General features: G+C 53.5%; 5 protein-coding genes across 5 annotated transcripts; 1 reads left to right on the forward strand and 4 right to left on the reverse strand.

Moving 5' to 3' along the window:
- Window positions 1-1,008: 1,008 nt before the first annotated feature.
- Window positions 1,009-4,922, reverse strand: EMWEY_00039140 (NAD-dependent DNA ligase OB-fold domain containing protein, putative; the record flags this gene model as incomplete). The annotated part of the gene is made up of 4 exons (XM_013482429.1): window positions 1,009-2,929; window positions 3,109-3,794; window positions 4,099-4,158; window positions 4,443-4,922. The coding sequence occupies 4 exons, from the start codon at window positions 4,920-4,922 to the stop codon at window positions 1,009-1,011; spliced, it is 3,147 nt and encodes a 1,048-aa protein (XP_013337883.1).
- Window positions 4,923-5,827: 905 nt separating this feature from the next.
- Window positions 5,828-11,630, forward strand: EMWEY_00039150 (radical SAM domain-containing protein, putative; the record flags this gene model as incomplete). The annotated part of the gene is made up of 8 exons (XM_013482430.1): window positions 5,828-5,868; window positions 5,994-7,864; window positions 8,802-8,950; window positions 9,231-9,347; window positions 9,810-10,268; window positions 10,498-10,544; window positions 10,997-11,103; window positions 11,545-11,630. The coding sequence occupies 8 exons, from the start codon at window positions 5,828-5,830 to the stop codon at window positions 11,628-11,630; spliced, it is 2,877 nt and encodes a 958-aa protein (XP_013337884.1).
- A 1,374-nt stretch (window positions 11,631-13,004) lies between these two features.
- Window positions 13,005-14,841, reverse strand: EMWEY_00039160 (hypothetical protein, conserved; the record flags this gene model as incomplete). Its single annotated transcript, XM_013482431.1, has 4 exons — window positions 13,005-13,580; window positions 13,923-14,130; window positions 14,225-14,453; window positions 14,787-14,841. 4 exons carry the CDS (start codon window positions 14,839-14,841, stop codon window positions 13,005-13,007), a joined length of 1,068 nt encoding a protein of 355 aa, XP_013337885.1.
- Window positions 14,842-15,307: 466 nt separating this feature from the next.
- On the reverse strand, window positions 15,308-16,528 carry EMWEY_00039170 (14 kDa phosphohistidine phosphatase, putative; the record flags this gene model as incomplete). Its single annotated transcript, XM_013482432.1, has 2 exons — window positions 15,308-15,474; window positions 15,742-16,528. The coding sequence occupies 2 exons, from the start codon at window positions 16,526-16,528 to the stop codon at window positions 15,308-15,310; spliced, it is 954 nt and encodes a 317-aa protein (XP_013337886.1).
- A 1,394-nt stretch (window positions 16,529-17,922) lies between these two features.
- EMWEY_00039180 (pyruvate dehydrogenase, putative) lies at window positions 17,923-19,933 on the reverse strand (the record flags this gene model as incomplete). Its single annotated transcript, XM_013482433.1, has 5 exons — window positions 17,923-18,177; window positions 18,476-18,623; window positions 18,741-18,935; window positions 19,150-19,265; window positions 19,523-19,933. The coding sequence occupies 5 exons, from the start codon at window positions 19,931-19,933 to the stop codon at window positions 17,923-17,925; spliced, it is 1,125 nt and encodes a 374-aa protein (XP_013337887.1).
- Window positions 19,934-20,212: the final 279 nt, after the last annotated feature.

Raw genomic sequence — 20,212 nt, forward strand, 5'->3', positions numbered from 1 at the left:
GGGCCCCCACCGCGCCCCCCCTTTCCCAAGGCCGTTTGGATCCTTACGCCGTTACTGCATCCGCAGCAACTAATGTTGCTGCTGTCAACAAGGCAATCTTAAAAGTTTGCGGCTGGTCGTGAAACAAAAACAAGAGTTCTGGCGTAGCGAGGTGGAGCCCGGGAGGGGCGCATCGATGTTGGTTTAGAGGTGTAAATTAGCTCGCCCCATATCGGGGTCGCATGCTGTCTCTGCACCAGCGGCTGGAGGAGCAACCCTGCACGGCCTTGAGGGGACGCTCGTCCACAGTGCGGTGGCGGTTCAAAGGACTGTCTTTTGTACCTCTGTGCGTGCTGTGGTGTTAGCCATTGCCGTTGAATTGACGGTGCTCGCTGCAACAGTTAGAGGAAACCACTGAGGGAACTCGAGGTACCCTCCCAGCTGTAGCCGAGCAGGTGGCTGGCTAATAGCTCGATAACTCCGCCATGGCTAGCTAGCCACTCCCCCAGTCCCAAAGGGTACTCGACCCCACTCTTCATATGCAAGCAATACAGATGCAAACGGCGCAACACAAAAAACAGACAGAACGAACGACCAATGCAGACGACAAACCCGCATGCAAACACACGTGCTTGTGGCTTCCCTGGCTGTCCGGTCACCCTACCGTCTACCCGGCCACACGGCTTTGCCTGTCCAAATGCTATACATCTGTTCATTGCATTCTTCTGTTGCCCAGGACTACTGCAGGCGTAGGGCAGCTGCAGCAGTCCCTCTCTCCCCATCCACCGGGGCTACAGCACACCCTGAACCAGTAAATGGAGTTTTGTCGAGGCCTGTCTACTACAAGCCCCTCCCATGGTGTGTCTGGATTCGGAGTTCGTCACCTGCGGACTCTGCCGTCGGAATAAAAATAGAACGGATACGGGAGCCGCTGCCCGCTCGATTCCTCTGTCTGCGCGCCTCTCATCGGGCGATTGACAATTGGGATGTACCGCAACTTTAAGCGCAAGCAGTCGCTGCCGCTCCCTTTCAGGTCAACTTCGGAGGGTCTCTCCCCGTTGCAGACACGGGGTGCACAGGCACTGCTTCTGCCACCTGCAGCAACTGCTGTCTATTCCGCACATCCCGCGCAAACACTCGCAACTCTTCCAACAAGGCCGGCTCAATATCCCCAACGCTATTTACGCCCAAGCCGAGGGGGCTCCCGACTACATTTGTAGCTTCCGTGGGGCCCTCAGAAGCAGGTGTTCCACGCTGGCATGGGCCTACGAGCTGCTCTTGTGCAATGGTAATCCTGCTTCGTTGTCTTCGAGGGGGTTGAATGTGTGATGTTCCTCTTTGTGTCAACTGCAGCCTTTGGCCGTCTTCACGTGGGGGGTCGGGGGGTGTATTGGGCATTTGCAATGTGTGTGTGGTTTGGTGCGGAACCTGGAGGCTGTCTAGGAGAGCGAGGAAGCCGCTCAGGGTTTTGGCCTGCTGCGCCACCGCTGCGCTTGCCTTCCTTCCCATGCCCGGCACCCCTAGAGCGAAGAGGAGCTGTTGCAGCAGCACGCCTCTGTGACGTACTTGTTCTATTTCTCTAAACAGCGCGTCGCGAGCCTGCGGTCCCCATCCCGGCCAGTCTGCCAGCCCAAGCTCTCCTGCAGCCACCCGCTGCCGGTCGCGCTCGGCCAGGTAAAAGGCGTCGATGGGGGCCCCTACGTACCCCCCAGCAATCAGGGACTCCAAAACGCGGGGCCCTAACCCAGGGACCGCAACGCCCTCCCTCGAAAAGAAACGTAAAAGCCGCTGCAGCCGCTGCGACCCACATGCCCAACCCCCGGGGCACCACAGCACTCCCTGCATTTGCGGCTCTTGGTCAGCCGCACCCCGTCCAGCAGCTGCAGCAGCAGCACCAGCGGCAACTGCCCCCTCTGTTGCCGGCTCAGACATCCTTTGCCGGGGCCTTGGGTTGCGGGTTCTGTCTGTGGAGACTGGCCGCTCTATCAGGTCTCTGCCGCAAGAAGGACAGTGCGTGGGAAGGGAGGCAGGCACCGTCTCCTCCTTTCTCGCTTGCAGATCGACAGCTGCGATCTGCGGCACCGATTCCCCCTTAAGCTGCACGTACACCCGGTCTCCCACACGGATGTCTTTCCGCCGCAGCTCCTGCGGAGAGTGCAACGAGGCCCTGGAAAGCGAAACACCCCCCAGCAGCACCGGCTGTAGCAATGCCACAGGCGTGCATACGCCTGACGATCCAACAGTCCATTCCAGTCCCATCACCGCCGTCGACGCTTCCGCGGCTGGAAACTTCAAAGCGAATGCCCAACGGGGTGCCCTCGCTGTGCTGCCCAGCTGCTGCTGCAGCAGCAATAAATTCACTTTGTACACAACACCGTCGCACGGAATGTCTTCCAGCCGTACAGGCAGTCTGGCAGCCCTCCAACAGTCCGCTGCAGCTGCACCAGTAGCTGCAGTAGCAGTTTCTGCTGCTGCTGAAGCAGCAGCAAGTGTAGCATCGCCGCCACAAGGAGATGCTGACACGGGGGTAGCTCCAGACGGAGTCGACGCAGGTACATCGCTCGCTGTTACAGCAGCAGCTCCTCTTCGGAGGACGCCCTGCAGCTGTGCGACGTACACCTCGTGTGCTCTGCTTTGTTCTTCAAACGCTTCGAGCGCCTCCCTTCGGTTCTTCACCACACGGCAATGTGGCAGCGCGACGTCAAAGCCCCACTGCTGCAGCCGCTGCAGCAGCTCCAGTTGAGTAGACACACCAGCAGCAAAAGCACCAACTGTGGCAGCAGCAGTGCTCGCTGTTGCGCGGTTGCTACTGTTCTCATTTTTTTCAGTGGGGTGTACAGAAGGCACAGCTCCCGGGGACCCCACAAGCCCGTATGCGCAAAAACGGACGGCATCTCGATCTTCTTTGCCGGCGGTCTCGAGACGGCGCAGCAGCCCTACGACGGCATGCCTGCAGCAACAACAGCAGCAGCCGAGGCACTTCTAAGCTGTAATCATCGTCTAGACCCTTTTTTCCACTGCACAGCCTCGTCCACACCGCCACCACAGCGGACGCTCCGCTGGTCTGTCTAACTGCTTTGCTTTGCAGTCATCGCTCGGAAGAGAGCAGTGTCTGAAGTGTAGGCACACCTGGAAGACGCGAAGGGCTTCAAGCCCTTTGAGTTCCTGTCGCGATTTAAAAGCCAAAGAGTTGACAGACTCACGAAGGCCTCCCCCCTCACCTCCAATTGCTGGGGCAGGGAGCACAGCCAATCCTTAAATACGGACGTCCCTGCGCTTACTGCTGGTCGTTCTGCTACTGCTGCTGTCGCTGTTCCTGTCGTCTCTGGGGTGACTCCTGCTGAAACTTCCATCACAAGGGGCAAATATCCTTTCCTCCCCATCTGCAGCGCCTTAACAGTTATATCTTCACCCCGCCGCCCGTCACCTCGTGTCAATGCCCTCACAAGGCGATATTGGGCTACATGTTTGCGGGTATCGCTACCTCTTCTGTTGCTGGTGCTGCTACTGCTGCATTGAATGCTGCTGTTACCGGTGCAGTTGCTGGTGTTGCTTCCGTCGCCGTTGCTGCTGCTGCTAATCAGCTGGTATGTAAGAGAAACGCTCTGCCCGTCGATTTTAGGCTCCACTAGCAGCGTTGCAGAAAACGCCTCCGCTGCTGCTCCACCTGCTGCCGGCGCTGCTGCGCGTTCTGGCTCGCCGGAGCCTCCAGCATGAGCACCAGCAGCAGCTGCTCCTCCTACTGCATCAACCTCCGAAGTGCCTCCTCGCCAACGTTTCCTCCCACCGGACGTCCTGGCCCCAGCCTGCAGCGCCTTCAAAACAAACCTGAACCGGCAAGCAGCAACAAGGCGGCAAGAGAGAAGTTGACAACTTCGCCTGCTTATATGAAGCTTAGGCGCCCTCATGTTCATCGACAACAGAACAAGATTACACCAATAACCCGGAGCTCTACCTTCACAAATCTTAAACCCCAAACCCTAAACCCATTTCAGTGGGCTACCTGTCGAGTCTGCGGAAAAGGCTGTTGGCCTCCGTGGGCAAATGAACACTATCTAAGGAGAGAACTGGCGAGAGGTGTTCGCAGTCCGCTGCTGGTGCTGTTGTTGTTGTTTGTACCGCGGGCCCCGCTCCAATGCGCTGCAGCGGACTGTCTGGGCGGCGAAGTCGAGGGTACTTCTGCAGCGCAGACAGCGAGCAACAGTACGCATGTAGCTCTCAGCACAAATCCAGAATAGGCACAAACAGCAGCTGTAGCATTACCCAATGTAACACCGTCTTCTGCTGCTGCAGTCCTGCTGCTGCAGGCTTTCCGCGCCCTCTGATATGTCACTTCTCTCCCCAAGCTGTTGGAAAAGCAGCAGCCGTCAATCCTTGTTTCTGCATCGGCTACGGCACCATTTTCCACTGCGGCTACCCCGACTGCTGCTACCTCTGCTGTTGTTTCTGCCGTTGCTCCTAACCTGTTCCAGCTTCCGCAGCTGAAGCCATAAGGCGTCGAACTCCTCATCAGAAGCCATCGGCTCCTCACCCGAATAATAGGCCCTACTCAACTCGGTTATTCTGCTGCACAGCGATGCGTGAGCAGCAGCATCTACTGCTACTGTTGCAGATGTTGCTGCTGCTGGGTCCGGGTTCGACGAGGATCCCTTTGCAGTTGCCTGCGTACGCGTAGGTGAGCAGGGCCTGAAGATGCTACACCGGCTAGCGCTGCTGCAGCTATTGCAGCCCAGCAGCTGCTTCGGTTGCTGCCACCCCAAGCAAGGGATCCTGGTAGCCGCGCGCAAGCGGCGAGCTAAAGAAGGATGGCGCACTGCTGTCCTACGGTGCGTTCTCTGCGGCTGCAGCTGCTGTTGGTAATGCAGTGAAGTTTGACGAAGCAGCCTGTTGGGGGTGAGAGCAGCAGCTACTGCTCTGACAGATCCTGAGGCTGGGAGACGCATGGTGGGAAGATATGTGTGTGCTGCAACTGCCGCTGCTGTTGCTGCTGTTCTGTTGCCCCCAAACCAGTGAGATGCCGCTGCGAGATGTCTGGGCTTATAACGACAGTCCAAGAGAAAATTGCATCGGGCATGCAGGGACGTGACGGCCAGATTGCTGCACTGCAGCAGCAGCAACAGCAGAAGATAACATACTCGTGAAAGAATGGGCATGCGCATCGGCGACAGCTCCTGCGGGTGTAGCAGCTGCTCCGCCCCCCACTGTTAGCGACTGCCTACTATGAATTGTCAGATGCTGCTGTTCTGCTTGCTGGCGGCAACATCGTACATGTTGCTGCTGCCGCCGCATCTCCGTCCTCACCAGGCACTGGAGATTCACAAGTCCATACGGAAAGAGCAGAAAAAGCAGCAGCGATACCGGCCGTAGGTCTCTGCTACTGCTGCTGTGGCTTATGTTCCTGCTGCCAGTGCCATTCATCGGGCAGTCTATTCATTGGGAGCCCAAGAGACAACTGCAGATGAAAGATGTAGCCCTTTCTATCCAGGGTTTCAAACAGCAGCAGCAGCTACTGCTGCTGCAGCTGCTGCAGCTACAGTAGCTGCCGCTGAAGTCAACGTTTGGCTAGGCCCATATCTGACTGGGGAAGTGAACGGGCCTCTACTGCATTGTGAGGTGGCAGCCACTATACGATCCAGTTACAAAACGGCAAAAGGAAGTTGCATCGGTATTGTTGTTGTTCCAGCCTTCACAGGTACATGTCCTTTTCGGAACCGTTGGTGTTGCTGCTGGTGAGACCTTCTTTGAGGCACCCTTTGGGGCTGCAGCTCCTCTCGATGGGCCCCACAGTCTTCCACCTTTGGGAAATGCATGTCGTTAGAACGAATTTAATTAGTTGTTTTTCTCCAATATGCTATTCATTGCAGCAAAGGTGGAGCAGCAAATGGAGCAGTTAGCGGCGGCTCTTTCTGAATAACCGCCCATGCTTCGCGACTCCCGAGAGATGCCACTGGGGCTTCGCCGCCTCTCTCCCTTGTTGCCGCTGCATCACTTTGCATTATGTTTTCTCTTGGCAGACTCAATGACAAGATTCTTAGGGTCCTCGAGAGACATGCTTGCAAGCCACCGGCCGATGCTGCAAATGCATCTGCCGAAGCAGAAGGTGCAGTTGCTTCATTGCGTCCGTTCGAGATTCCTCATGATGGCTCATATGCATGCGGCAGCGGTGGCGGGCAGTTCTGCAATGTGGGTACGTCTTTGGGAAGTGGCAGAAACAGCTGCTGCAACAACGGTTGTTGCTGCACCAGCATGATGCAGTCGCGCGAAGAGTTGGACAGCAGCTGCTGTAGTTGCAGCGGTGCGGTACATGAAAGTAGTGACCGGGGGAAATCCGGCAATTGCAGCAGCAACAGTGACAACGTGGCATACAGGGTTTGGTACGACCCTGACGGGCGGCTCTGTCAGGGTCTCGCGCTGCTATTCTGTCAACAGCTTCAAGCGGCATTGAAGGACCAGCAGCAGCAGGTACAGCAGCTCTTGCAGCAGTCGGAGCAGCAGAAGCGAAGCAGGCAGAGAGACCAGCGGCGGGATACGGCTTCGCTAATTGTAGAGGGCCTCGTGTGGGGCAGCACCAGAAGCAGCTGCTGCTCCTCTGTAGCAGGGAACCTCCCACAGCAGCAGCAGAAGCCCTCTATGGCAGCAAGAGCTGCTGCTGCAACATCAGCAGGAACACCACAGGCGTTGAGTTCTTCTCCGTTGGAGGACCTGTTTGATTTGTGCGCGGGCCTCACCAAAAGCGGTGGCAGTAGAAGTAGCAGCAGTGCCAGCAGCAGCAGCAGCAGCAAGGAGCAAGAGGTGTATGTATTTTTATTTGTGGAGTCGGAAAATGGCCGTCTCGTGGGGTCCTCCGCTGCGCTTGCTGCTGAAGCTGCGGAGGCGCTCACCGACAGAAGAGTCTGCCACAAACCTCTGCAGCGATGCATTCTCTCTGTGGTATGTTGCGACACAGCAACGGCTGCAACAGGGGAAGTGTCTCAGCCTTCTGAGCGTGAGCAGCAACAGCTTCAGGAGCAGCAGCTGACCGAACAGAGTAAGATGGGCGATCTTTGTCGAGCAGCCGTAAACGGGAACAGCTTTAGCAGCAGAACCAACAGGCTCCTCAAGAAGTTAGGAGGGAACCTGGCTCGACTCGGGGCAGCATCTCTCCAGAGGCAACAGCAACGACGGCCACACCAACAGCAGCAGCAACAACTTTTCTCCTTAACGTTGTGCACCGGTGCTTCTCCGTCGACGACTGCGAGCAAATATTGCCAGTGGACAGAGCGTGCGCTGCAGCTCGCATTGCATAGGCAGCAGGTTACAGTAGCAACAGCAACGGACACAGGTGAATGCAATGATAACGGGGCTTCAAGCAACCTGAGTGAGTTCAGCTATGGCAGCACAGACGAGGAGGAGGCAGAACAGCAGCAACCGCTTCACAGTTACGTGGGCGGATGCGGTGAGGGAGCATCGGATATGGAGGACCTCGGAGGTGGAACCGTATCCTCTTCCTCGCCTTCATCATCTTTATTAGCAGCAGCAGCTTCAACAGCAGCAGCAGGAACTGGAGTGGGCGATATGCCTGAACAGCTGACGGCAAGCCTGCGGCGCAACTTGACGAAGGAAGGCTACAAGTTGGTGGGGACCCACTCGGCAGTGAAGGTGTGCAGGTGGACGCGAGCTGCCTTGCGTGGTAGGGGGGGTTGCTATAAACACACCTTTTATGGAATTAAGTCTTACGGCTGCATGGAATTCACCGCTTCTGTTGCCTGTGCAAATCGCTGCCTCTTCTGCTGGCGCCACCACACCAACTTGGCCGCGGGGGACTGGCGTTGGAAGGCAGACGAACCAGCGGATATCCTACGGGATGCGGTCTCCAGACACCTCATTGCTATCAAGGAACTCAAAGGTACACCCAGTCAAACGCTCAACCAACAGCTCATTAACACAGACATAAACACAGACTCAAACACACACACACTGTGTGTCTGTGTATCTATCTGTATATCTATCTATCTATATCTATCAATATCTATCTGTATCTATCTAATTCTATCTATATCTATCTAATTCTATCTATAACTATCTATATCTATCTATATCTATCTATATCTATCTATATCTATCTATATCTATCTATATCTATCTATATCTATCTGCATCTATCAATATCTATATCTATCTATATCTATCTCTACCTATCTATATCTATCTATATCTACCTACATACATCTATATCTATCTATATCTATCTATATCTATATCTATATCTATATCTATCTATCTATCTATCTACATCTATATCTATCTATCTATGTGTATCTATCACACACTGGCTAGCTGGCTGGCTGTCTGCCTCTCGTGCCTCTACTTGCTGTTGCACCTGCCCCACGGTAGCTGTGTATTTGTCTGACTGCCTATAATTCTGTTGGTCTTTTTTCGGTCTGTCTCTTCATATCGGCCAGGACGTGTCTTTTTGCCTCTCACCACCCGCCGCAGGACTCACTGTTTCTGAAAGCCTCTTAGCCGCTGTCCTTCTCTCCTTCTCATCATCCGTCTGTACCTTTCCCTGTCATTCTTGCGTCTGCTTCTGATTCCCCCCCATCTACGTGCTTCTGTTTCTCTCTTGGAGAGAGACAGAAATAGCTAGAACGATGAGCACCGAAAGACGCAGAGACAAAAGCATGTAGAAATTTCTGTTTCTTCATCTGCCCATAGCAGTTTCTGTCTACTTTTCTGCCCATGTGTCTCTGGTGCTTTCTACGTGTTCCCACTTTCTCAGCTTTTGTCTCTTTCTATCTTTGGCGTTATTCCCGTGTCCTTTTCTGCCCCTGTCTCCTCCTTAGGACTCCCGGGTTTGCGAAGGGATTTCTTTAGCCAGGTGGACAACAAAGTGCTGCATTGCGCTTTGTCGCTTGTGGGGGAGCCCATCATGTATCCACGCATCAACGAGCTGCTCTTCCTTATGCACCAGCAACACATTTCTACCTTCCTTGTCAGATTCTTCATGTGCAAAGCACCTGCTGCTGCAGCTGTTGCTGAATGCTGCTGCTGACTGCTGATACAATGTACACACGATGCCATTCACAGTTTCGCACGTCTGCTCGTGCGAACGCGGCATCAAAACCTGCAAGAGCTCACCACCTCAGGCTCTTTCGTCGCTTCTGCCCTTGTTGTTGCTGCTGGTTCGCTGATGCTGCCGGTTTTAAGCAGATCGGTTGGGGCCCTTAAGAGTATTTGGCAATGCGTGGATGGGTTGCCGTCTGCTTCTTCAGGTCACGAACGCACAACACCCGGATGCTCTGAGTGCCTTGCGGCCCGTGACGCAGCTGTATCTGTCGATTGATGCAGCAACAGAGAGCGATCTGAAGCGGCTAGGCAAGATAATTTCTGTCATGATATGTTTCTGTCTTTGTTTGTCTATCTCTGAGTCGTCTCTCTCCGGCGCCTTTTGTTGCTGCTACTGGGGCCTTTGATTCTCCATCTGCCTTGCTTTCTGTTCCTATCTCCTTCGATTGGCTTGTGTACCTTTCTTGTCTGGTCCATCTTTGCCTTCGTGCACTCCTTTCTTTCTTTCGCGGTTTGAGTGTGTCCGGAATTCTCTTCGTCCCTGACTGCTGACTGTCGTCGTCGGGTCTCTCAACTTCCCTTTGCCATCCCATTCAGTTGTTTGGCGGCTCATTGTGCATATATAAACTGTGTCAAATAACCGCTTAGTGAAATGTGCGGCGAAACCTGTGGATTGTCCTGCGGGCTTAGAGTGGGCGCAGCCTGCAATTGTTGGTTCCAGCCACTGCAAGAACTGGAAGGGCTTCCACCAAGGGAGAGTGCCTTTGTTCATGCTCCTTTTGCAGACTCACGTATTGTGGCGCATGCTCCTTCTGCGTAAGATGCTGCATGCAATATGGTGTGATATGGCGTGGCTAACGATGCGTGCAGACAAGCCTGTGCACCGGGATTACTGGGCGCGGTTTCTGCGGTGTATAGACATCCTGAAGACGAAGAAGCAGAGGACTGTATTCCGCCTCACCCTTGTGCATGGTTACAACTGCCGTCTAGTTCCAACAACAGCAGAAAGGGAGTGCCCTGTTGAAGTCAGCAGCAGCAGTGGGAGCACCAGCAGCAGCAGCCGTAGCGGCAGCACTAACACAAATCGCGGGAAGGCTGCAGTGGACGTGACCAGCACGATTGAGGGCTACGCCTCTCTGGTGCTGCGGGGAGAGCCAGATTTAATTGAAATCAAAGGCATGACATTCTGTGGAGGCCTCGATAGGGAGTCTTTGTCTATGAATAACGTGCCAAGGCACCAACAGGTATGTGTTCCCAAACACAATCCCTGCTGTACGATTATATGCTCGTAGCAGCAGGCCCCCAACCAGAGCATTGCAGAAGCACGATCACATTAAAACCGAGCACGACGAAATCACCGGCAAGGTTTCTTAGAACGATTGCCGGAAACAGTTGCTTCGTTTGCAGACTGGGTCAGTATAGGTGCCTCTCAGCGTCTATGCCTAGTACTTTGTCTCTTCTTTACTGTGGCAGGTGCTGGATTTCGCTGAGGCGCTACTGAAGGTGCTGCCGGAGGGCAGGTATGGGCTGGCCTCGGAGCACGAACACTCGTGCTGCGTATTGTTGGCGCTCTCCAAGTGGGCAAAACCCCTCCCCCCTCCGCTCCCTTCCTTCTTTCCCTTCCGGCTTGAACGTTCTTCTGTTCCCCTCATCTCTCTGTTGTGCATCATTCACTGTCTGCTCCTTTATTATTGTATTTGACTGCGGCTGGAGACTCCATGCAACTTGACCCCACTCGTTCTCGAATCCCATCGCTTTGCAAAATTAATGTGTTGCAGGTACCACCGCGACGGCCAGTGGCACACCTGGATTGACTACCCAAGGTTTTTTGCGCTTGTACGTTCAAGACTGTCGCTTTTGACGCATATTGAGAGGTGCCGTGCATGCGCGTGCGTGCCTGCTTGCCATTCCTGTGTATATGAAAGGGCAACAGTTGTTTTCCTGATTTTTAAGGGATATGCCTCCTGTGCAGGCCCTCAGTGGGAAAGAAGACTTCACAGGCCTTGACTACTCTGTGCCTTCGCCTTCTTGGGCAGCCTTCGGAGCCGAAGGTCGCGGGTTCGATCCTCACCAAAGACGGTAAATTTCTTTTGATCCACTGATACCGTGGAATCCGGTGTTGTTCTGCATGCTCTTGTGTGTAAAGGCGTCCAAAATGGAAACATTTCTGCGTTGACAAATGACCATCTAATGACGCGTGTGTTGGTGTGCTTCGGCTTTGGCTGTTTGTTTGTACTTTTGTACAAATGTACATGCACAAATGTACAAATTTTTTTGTACATTTGTTGAGGTGTCGTTCTCATTCAGTGTGAGCACACATTCAAATAGGTGCATATGCCCACACGTGGTGCCGTATCCAGCAATATATTTTTCATTGTAGCTGTACAGGCGCAGACATCCGTTGGTAGTTCATCTCCCTGAATGTAGTTGTGTCATTTCTGGGTGAATTCTTTCCTCTGCATGGGTTGTACGTGTTGCCTGTGAGTATGATCTTGTGTCTCCGCGGTGACGTTTACGTAGGTCCGTGCATCATGCACATCAATGGGGAGGAGGGGTTGCCGCCGAATAGTGCCTCTTCGGCGGCAACGCCACTACTAGAAGTGTAGCTTTGAAGTAGTCCACTTGCTGTTTCTTGCCAGCCCAACCCCTACTCACGCTCAGAATGCTGTAGCTGCTCGAGGCCAGGCTGTTCTTTCCATGCGCTGCTGGATTCTGTAAGGCTTTTGCTGCTTTTACTTCCTGACGTACAGCAGTTGCGTTTGGTGGACCTATCCATTTTGGTGTGCGTGTGGCGTGCCCAGCGTATTCGGAAAGGGGCGGCGGCGAAAAGAAGCAGCGGCGGCGCAACTGTAACCGTGACTGGTGGTTGTTGGCGCCTGCAATGAGGAAACGGAACAAGACAGACGTGCGAATCATGATGATGGCTGTCTCAAGGAAAAGAACATTTTGAAGAGCCGCCACCTGACTGGTGCTGAGTGTTGTTAGACGAAGATCTTGTTCTTGTACTTTGTGTTTTGATGTTGGATTTGGTCGTTTGCACCAAGTTGCGTTCTGCTTGGTGGCACGAGCCAACCTTTTCTCTGTCGTCTCTATTTACTTGCAACTGCCCTAAGTTTTCCTTGTGCCCTGTATTGTCTCGAGTGTCACACGGAGGAGCATTTTGCGCAACAGTTCTGAGGTGTACACAGAAGGAAAAATGGCAGGAATGTTCAACGGCAGTAGCGACAGCTCGGAACTACCCCCTAAGCATAGATACAGATAGGCAAGAAAATACAGAACATGCAGCCGTGGGCAGGAGGCTTTGCCGAAACTAAAGAAGGGCAAGATATCCAGGCACGCACAGTCAAAGGGTCGGCTGTCCCTGGAGCTTTTGTGATCTTTAACATTTAGCAATACCTTTGCCTCCTCTCAGACTTATACCCGCATTACTACTCAAGGGCCTATTGTAGTGTCGTACACTACAGATGCAGCATCTGCAGCTGTTTGGTTAACTCAAGCGAGGAAACATTAAAATAGTGTTTGTTCTCTTGAGGTAACCAAACAATTGCAGCTGTAACATATCCCCCAGGAGAACGTTTGAATATTCAGCAGTGTAGTCGTGCCATCGGCAGACTTGAAGGAAGGTGGTTCATGCCATCGGCAGATTCGAAGGTGGTTCCCCCCTCTGCATGCAAAACTTATAATGTAGGACGGATTTATGTGCAAAAATTGTACTGGAGTATGGAACAGTAAAGATGTAAAAGTACACAGTCACGTACACGGTTACTGTGTAGGCTCGCACAGAACAGTAGCCAAGGAATGAAAGCAGTTGGTGGGAGAGTGCCATTGCCCATTGCCTGCGGCTGCCGATTCAGGCGCTGACGCTGTAGCATAAGTCGAAGAAACAGCAATAGCGGTATCATGCATGTGATATGCTCCACAAGCAGCTGGTCCGATTATCCTCGTGTTGGAATGCAATTCTAGATAGTTGGAATGCAATTCTAGATAGGGGGTTTGCGTCCAGGTTTAATTGAGCCTCCGACCGTTCTCTCTGCCTTTTCCCGCTGATTGTTGTTTGCAGCATCTGTTTTGTTTTTCCTGTCTTCATGAATTCGATGGTTGGTTGTATTGCAGTGGGGGTCTATTTTCGGGTTCCCATCGTCATCTGCCGCTGTTTTGCCTCCGTTTCTCTTTGTCTTATCCTTCCATTCTGCTTGTGTTGCTGCTGCCTCTGTGCCTCCTGCTACGGGTGCAGTTGATATGTTGCTGCTGCCGCATTCGGAAGCCGTGGCAGGTGCAGCCATTGCTGATGATTGGGCCGCATGGACTCCTTTGCCTTGGGAGTGAGCCACAACCCCTTGTTCCGCTCCAGATGCTCTGGCTGCTTGTGTTTCTACTGCTTCGTGTGCTGCAGACGCTGCAGCAGCCGCAGCATGGGCGTGTTGGTGCTCCTCTAACAGCTGTTGCAGCTCCTCCTCGATCTCTTTGTTTGCTTCAGCCTGCTGCTGGCTTTCCACCTCGCGCACCTCCTCCTCCGCAGCCAGCACGTCCTGCAGAACCTCTTTCTGTGTCGCTGGCTGCAGGGGCGTGGGATGTGCGACAACCGCGATTGCGGTGCCTTCTGCTGCATGTTCTTTTGGCGCCAATCTGTGAAAAAAACGAACTACTTTCGCCATCTCTCCCCGCTCCGCCCTTCAATTGTTACCGTTCAAGTGTCTTCTCCAGTCTGCAGGGGAAGTTGTATTATTCGTGACTTCAGGTGCCTTAGCCAACCTTGGCAAGCCTGTGCTCATCTGCTTACATTTCTATTTCGCCCTTGGGCACTTCAGCCGTCCGTTCTGCCTCCATAATTTCCTACGCGAATTAAACAAGTGCCTCCTCCATCTATTCTCAAAACTGGTGGCAAAGAACAACCCTACCTCGGGCGGGACTGCTGCGACATTCGCTTCTGATTCAGGCAGGCAGTCAGTCGGCTTGGTTTCGACGAGTGACCTCTTTGCCGCGGGTATGCGAAAAGAAGCCTTTTCTTTAGAGACAGAATCACCCGCTGCAGTTGCTTCGTTGTTCTTCGCCTGTTGCACATTGCGGCGCCTAGTACCACTGAAACTCTCTGCGAGTTTCTGAGCTCTGCGCTCCGCAGAATCAGCAGATGCCCTTGGCAAACACGACACGGTGTATGCATGACGCCTGAGAGAACTGGGCTGTGTTGTGCTGTTCTCACTGAATTGCCTCATCCTGCCGCTCCTTCAGCGCAGCCACGCCTTCTTCCACATGGTCAATTTCGCTATCCAGCTCCTCTCCTTGTAGAGCTTGAAATGACACTTCGAACCGTGGAAACGCCAAAGCCTGATGAAATTCTAGATTCCCCCGTGTCTGGAAAGAAAGCGGTGGAACAGCTGTACTTCGTGCACACGACCCTTGAACAGCGTCGCACTCAAAGAAGAAACCGTCTGCGACCACACTTGCAAAACCCCGCCGAAGAGGAAAGCAAAATACCGAAGACGCATGATCCCAATTATCCCGTAGTTTTGACGGATTCACTCCGCAAATCAGGTCTTTCAGCGCAGGAATGCAGTGTCGTTCCTAGCTCGCGCCCCTAGACACCTCGTCCATGAGTTGCAGAAACACCAAAGTAACTGTTCTTGCGTGTGTCGATTCACAGAAAGAGGCCGATTTCGATCGTAATCGCAGGTTAAATGAAGCGCAGGGGGCCTCAATCCGCCGCACTGAAGTGCCTACAAGTCAAATTGGGTAGACGTGATAGTGTAGCCGACGGCAAGTACCTTGTAACGGGCTGAGATGTATTCTGCAGCAAGGCGGTTGTTTTATCTCGGTCATGGTCAGGGTCAAGGCCACGGGTCACGCATTGCCACTTCGTCAACAGCCTATGGATTAAAAAGCGTCTGTCCAGGTCGTTACTGTTCCGCCACTAAGGGCGAACCCGACTGCTCCGACTGCTCATTAGTGGTGACCTCACTTGTTGCTACCTTATTCTGGTGCACTACCGAACTCCGGTTACTGACAATAATCGTACAACTCTGCATTCATAAGCCACCAAGATACCTTACACGCACTTCAACTTGTGGCTGTTCTCTTACTGCTTGTACTTAAAAAACTAATGAGCTGTGGCTGTGAGGTAAGCCTGGTGCGTACACCGGTGAAGCCGAATGTGCGTGCAAAAAGTGGCGAAAGTTGCCAAGGCACCCATTCGGGCTCCTGCTGGGTTATGTAGATGCATGCAAAGCTACGGTGTGGGTACTGCTGCTGTGTTGAGGGCGTAGCTGCCTGGACCGGTGCCTCACGCCTAATAGCCGTAGTTGCCAAACGAGACGATGAACTCGTCGCCCAAGTATTCCTTAACCATCTTTGCCGTGATAGAGTGATCAGCAGCTCCGTACTGATACGAGTAGCCGTATATCTCCACCTTCTTTTCAGCACGCAACACGTCCATACGCCCTCCCCCCGTGACATCTGCATATAGGCATTAGCAGACACAAGATCGACAGGGACGCTGAATGACTGACACTCCTGGTCATTCCACAGTCACAATAGTTCGATTCGATGCAAACTACAGCTCCGGTAAACCGCTGTACATTCGCCATATCTCAGCAGCAATCCACACGGCCACGAGAGGGGTTAAGTGGAGTCGTTATGGCTTATAAGAGTGATTGACATATGCGCTAGGGGTGGGTTCCGATAGACAAAGGGTCAATTGAGGTCAAGCACGGGCGGAGTTACCAGACAAGATGTTTCTCGACTGAAGAGCATTCAGCGTATCGAGAGCCGTTTGATAGTGGTACTCCGCCTTGGGGTCCCCACGTACAAGGTAAATGTCGCTGTGCATATCATCTTGCTTAGGTATTTTAATCAGAGTGTACTTCTGTTTGCCGTCCCCCAAGATGACGGCTTGCAAAGACGATGAGTACTCGCGGGTGCTCTGTTTGGCTCCTCCTGCTGCCTCAGGAGGGTTTGGGGACCCTCTCTGTTGTTTCCTAAGCTCAACAAGACGATCTGTTAAGGCCTGTGTCGCGAGTTCAAGAGACGGACGGTCCAGCGGTGACGCCCCAGCCAGTTCATCGTTGAGCACCTCCAGCGCCAGCTCTACCTCCTCAGGGGTTCGCTGGGATTGTCTCGCTCCTTCCATCTTTGCGAGACGACGAACACCAGATATCTGCAGTGCTCTTGAGACAAGTCCGTTGTGCACCTGCGGTGGGCGCCCAGTGATAGGCTTGTCCTGGGCCGCGGAGTAGTTGAGCAAGTACTCCTGCTTCGTGGCAGGAAGCCCTTCGCAACTGCAGTTGCTGGTGCAAGCTTTGGTTCCGAATGCTGAAGTGGAGGATCCTCTTTCTTCGGCGAGATTGCGATTGCCCTCAGCCTCGCCGTCTGCGTGAGGCAGACCCAAGGAATCCTCCCCACTTTCCAGTGCCAGTCGCTTTGCAGAATATACTGGCTCGAAAACCGAAGTAAAGTTGCTGCGTTTGCCTCGGGAACACTTCAAGTTGCTGGGGAAAGGCGTTGGAAGCATATGCCAGTCCGCCGAGTTGGCGTGCTCTTGGGAAGCGTGTGAACTGAAGTATTGTGCGGGTGATCACACCCACTATTGGCCGGACGCTTATTTCTGGTGTCCTACAAAATAAAAACAAAAACACATAGTTGCTCTCCTCGATATGGTAGAGAAATTCTCAATAGCTCCCACCGAGAAGAACGTAGGGTACCTGTCATGCAAGTCAATGAATGGAGGGGGCCCCATGGGCACACACAGCCTGCCCATCAAGTCTATTGAATTACAGGACGGCGCATATGAGTTTCAATAAGGGCGGCGAATGATTAATTGGAAACTAGACGGCTCACAGACCGCTCAACGCCATCCTGTTTACTCTGCGCTCTTGCCACCTGCAAGGAAGGCGGAACATCCAACGCAGTCAATGAGCTGTTCTAGCTTAGGTTTTCATTCCTCCGACAGCCTTCTAGCATATTTAATTCACTTAAGTTTTGGAGTCTTTCAGCATAAAAACCCACTAGCAGAAAATGGGAATGGATCGGTTCTCGTCGCCACCTGTGCGCTTAGCAGCAGTTCCCACTGGTGTTGCCACACGGCACGAAAGGTTTATCTGCAACCACAGACTAAAGATACAGTGGTAGGAAACTTAAAGCATTTCAATACGAAACAGCAACAACATCGTCCTAGCTGCTGTTAGAGAGTGTAGCCACATGCCATATTGGCTATTCACTTTGTACGGGGCTTCCATGAATTCCCCACTCTACGCACTTCGTCACTAGCTACCGGCAACTAACTAACAATTTAAGCTCTCCCTATGGCATACAAGTAGCCAATGCGTCTGGGTACGCAGTTCCAGCTAGCTATGGCTCCGGTGTTTAGCTGCCGTTGAGCATATGGAGCCGGTGGGGACATTTCCACGAATGCATCATGCCCCTGGCGTCCCCCTCGTCTCGGCTTCTTTTTCGCCGACTGCTATATACACGTGGCAGAATGAGGAAGTCACACGGAGATCGTCGTGATCGACTGTGTCTCGCAACGCGTTCGTTCCCCTCTCTTCTTTTGGCAGGGGTCTGCATCGTGGACTACGACGATGTGTACAGCTACACGGCTACCTGAGGTCAATCACTACGTATGTAATACCTTAACAAACGACTTGAACTGTGAAGGCACAAGAAGGCCCAGATCTTCTAGAGGCGGCTCAGCTGCTGCACCTCCCTTCCCAGTTATAGTGGCCTGGTGCTTCTGCGTATGTGGACTCCACAGTCGAAGCCAGGCCTTGTATTCGTTTTGTCAGAAGCAACGATCGGCGCGCGCCCTTACAGAATATAGCAGGGAGGTGCAAGTGAGAGTTGACGCTGTGGGGTGCAACGGCTGGTAGTAGGAGCCTCCGCGCCTGCAAGCTGCATTGTGTGTGGGGCTCAATCGATGACAATGGGGGGGTTGGGGTTATTTTCAACTGGGGGCGGTACCGCCCGCTCCCCTTTCGCCTTTCGAGCCTCGCGGTCCAGTTCAATCTTCAAGGCTTGAGCATAAGCCGCAAGCTGCTCGTCAGTCAGCGGGTCAAAGCCCTTTGCCTCGTATGCCGGTGCAAACGTCGAATCGCCTGCAGTCGCGGGGTCCGGTGGTGGAGAACTGTCTGCGAACTGTACGGCCTCCTCCACAACATCTCGTACCTGCCACAAGCAACCGGAACAACTGGCGTCATAAGTACTACATGAACTGTGCATAATACAACCGCACGTCAACTGAGCTAGCGGTACGCTTCTGAAGAAGGGCAGCGACGCTGCAGTCGGCGGACGATAAAAACAAGCTGCAGTATAAACGTCGGCGGGCATGCATCCATATGAAGCCTACGGGTCGGCACAGTGCCCAAACAAACGAATTGTCTGCTACGACTCTCCATTTCTGCAGTGTACGCACAAACGAGAGCAGCCACACTGTCCTCAGACTGAAGAAGGCGCTGCGCCTCACCTTGTTTCGTGTCAGTTCCAAAGTTTCTTCATTTGCATACCCCATTTCCAACATGTACTGCTCAAAGTGCTTTATGGGGTCGCGCACTGCAAATGCCGCCTTCTCGTGGGTGCAGCGGAGCTCGTCCGGGTCTGCCAGTGAGTGCCCTCTGCAGCAGCCGCGGCAAACTACAACACAGCCTAGACCCTTGATAGAGAAACCTCAAACACAGGGCTAAGACCAAAAAAAGCATTTTGCCCGCCGCGTGGCTACGGTCTTCACTCACCGGAATCTGTAGGTCAGAGCTTCTATGAGAGATGGTCCCTCCCCCCTGCGTGCTCGTTCTATGGCTTGGCGGGCGGCTGCTCGTACAGCCAGGACATCCATGCCGTCTACTTCCACACTGGGAACGCCGAAGGGGGGGCCTCGCTGGTGGATTTCCTGCACTGCTGTGCTGCGCTGCGCCGCCATGCCGATGGCCCTGCAGTAGTGCCAAACAAGAGTCATCAGACACCCCAACAAAAAGCACCAGAAAAACACAACACTTGGTGCAAATGCACACTGCGTTGGTACAGAAGGCATGTTGCATTTAGTATGCACAGCTAGAATGCATCTGTGTACAGTTTGATGTTTGTCTAGAGGCGCTTCACGCATCGACCCGAGAGAAAGGGCGTAGCTGGACAAGTGCAACATACCAGTTGTTGTTCTCGATAACGAAGATCACCGGAAGTTTCATTAGAGCCGCCATGTTCATAGCCTCGTAGAACTGCCCCATATTGGTCGTGCCGTCGCCCATAAAGCAGACAGTGACCTGCAACGGAGTCAGCAGGAACCTAGACGCCCTCGAGTCCTTCCCTCTCAGTGCGCGCCTGCGACTCCTAGTGCCCAACACCGGCAGGCAAGCATGCGCCCGGGGCTTTATGGCTTGCAACATAAGTGGCCTATATAGGTGTACAAGCCGCCGTTATGCATAAGCACGCATCAATTTACCTAAGGAACTGAATTCTGTATGCAGTGAGGGCAGGATGTTAAGGAGACAGGAGCGTTCTGCAGAACCCGGTGACACACCTGGTCCTTCTCGCCGGGCAGCTCGCGCTCAGCTAGGCGTCTGTACAACTGGCTGAAGGCGACACCGAGTGCTACAGGAATCTGCTCGCCTATGAAAGCAAACCCCCCATAGAGATTCCACTCCTTGGAAAACATGTGCATGGAGCCGCCGAAACCCTTAGAGCATCCCGTCTTCTTGCCGAAGAGCTCCGCGAAGACCTCACGGGGGGGCACCCCTTTGCTGGTTGCATGGACGTGGTCTCTGTACGTTGAGGCAACTGCATCGTCCTTCCGCAGCAGCTTCAGCACACCGCTGCTCACCGCCTCCTGTCCAGTGTACAGATGAACAAACCCGGCAGTTTTTCCCCGATAGTACAGTCGAGCACAGGCGTCCTCTACGTAGCGGCCGAGCAGCATATCTTCATACAGCATCTGCGCCACGACTGGAGATACATTTTCTCTTCGATTCTGCAGGTTCCCCCGAATACTGCCCCGCACAAGGCCCCCCAAACCGTCCTCGTGGAAGATGGAAGACCTGCCATCGTGCGCTGTATCGGCAGCTGCCAGCCGGGTGGCTTGCGCTGCGCTTACGCCGGGAAGAACCGAGTTGTCTTGGACACGAGAGATTTATTTGAATATTGGCAGGTTGTGGGCAGCCGTTACTTTGTGGGACTCAAGTGGGCCCAGGTCTCTACAATGCTGCATACCATG

The sequence above is a fragment of the Eimeria maxima genome, genomic scaffold, assembly GCF_000499605.1.
Source record: "Eimeria maxima Weybridge genomic scaffold, Emw_scaff618, whole genome shotgun sequence".
Lineage (NCBI taxonomy): Eukaryota > Apicomplexa > Conoidasida > Eucoccidiorida > Eimeriidae > Eimeria > Eimeria maxima.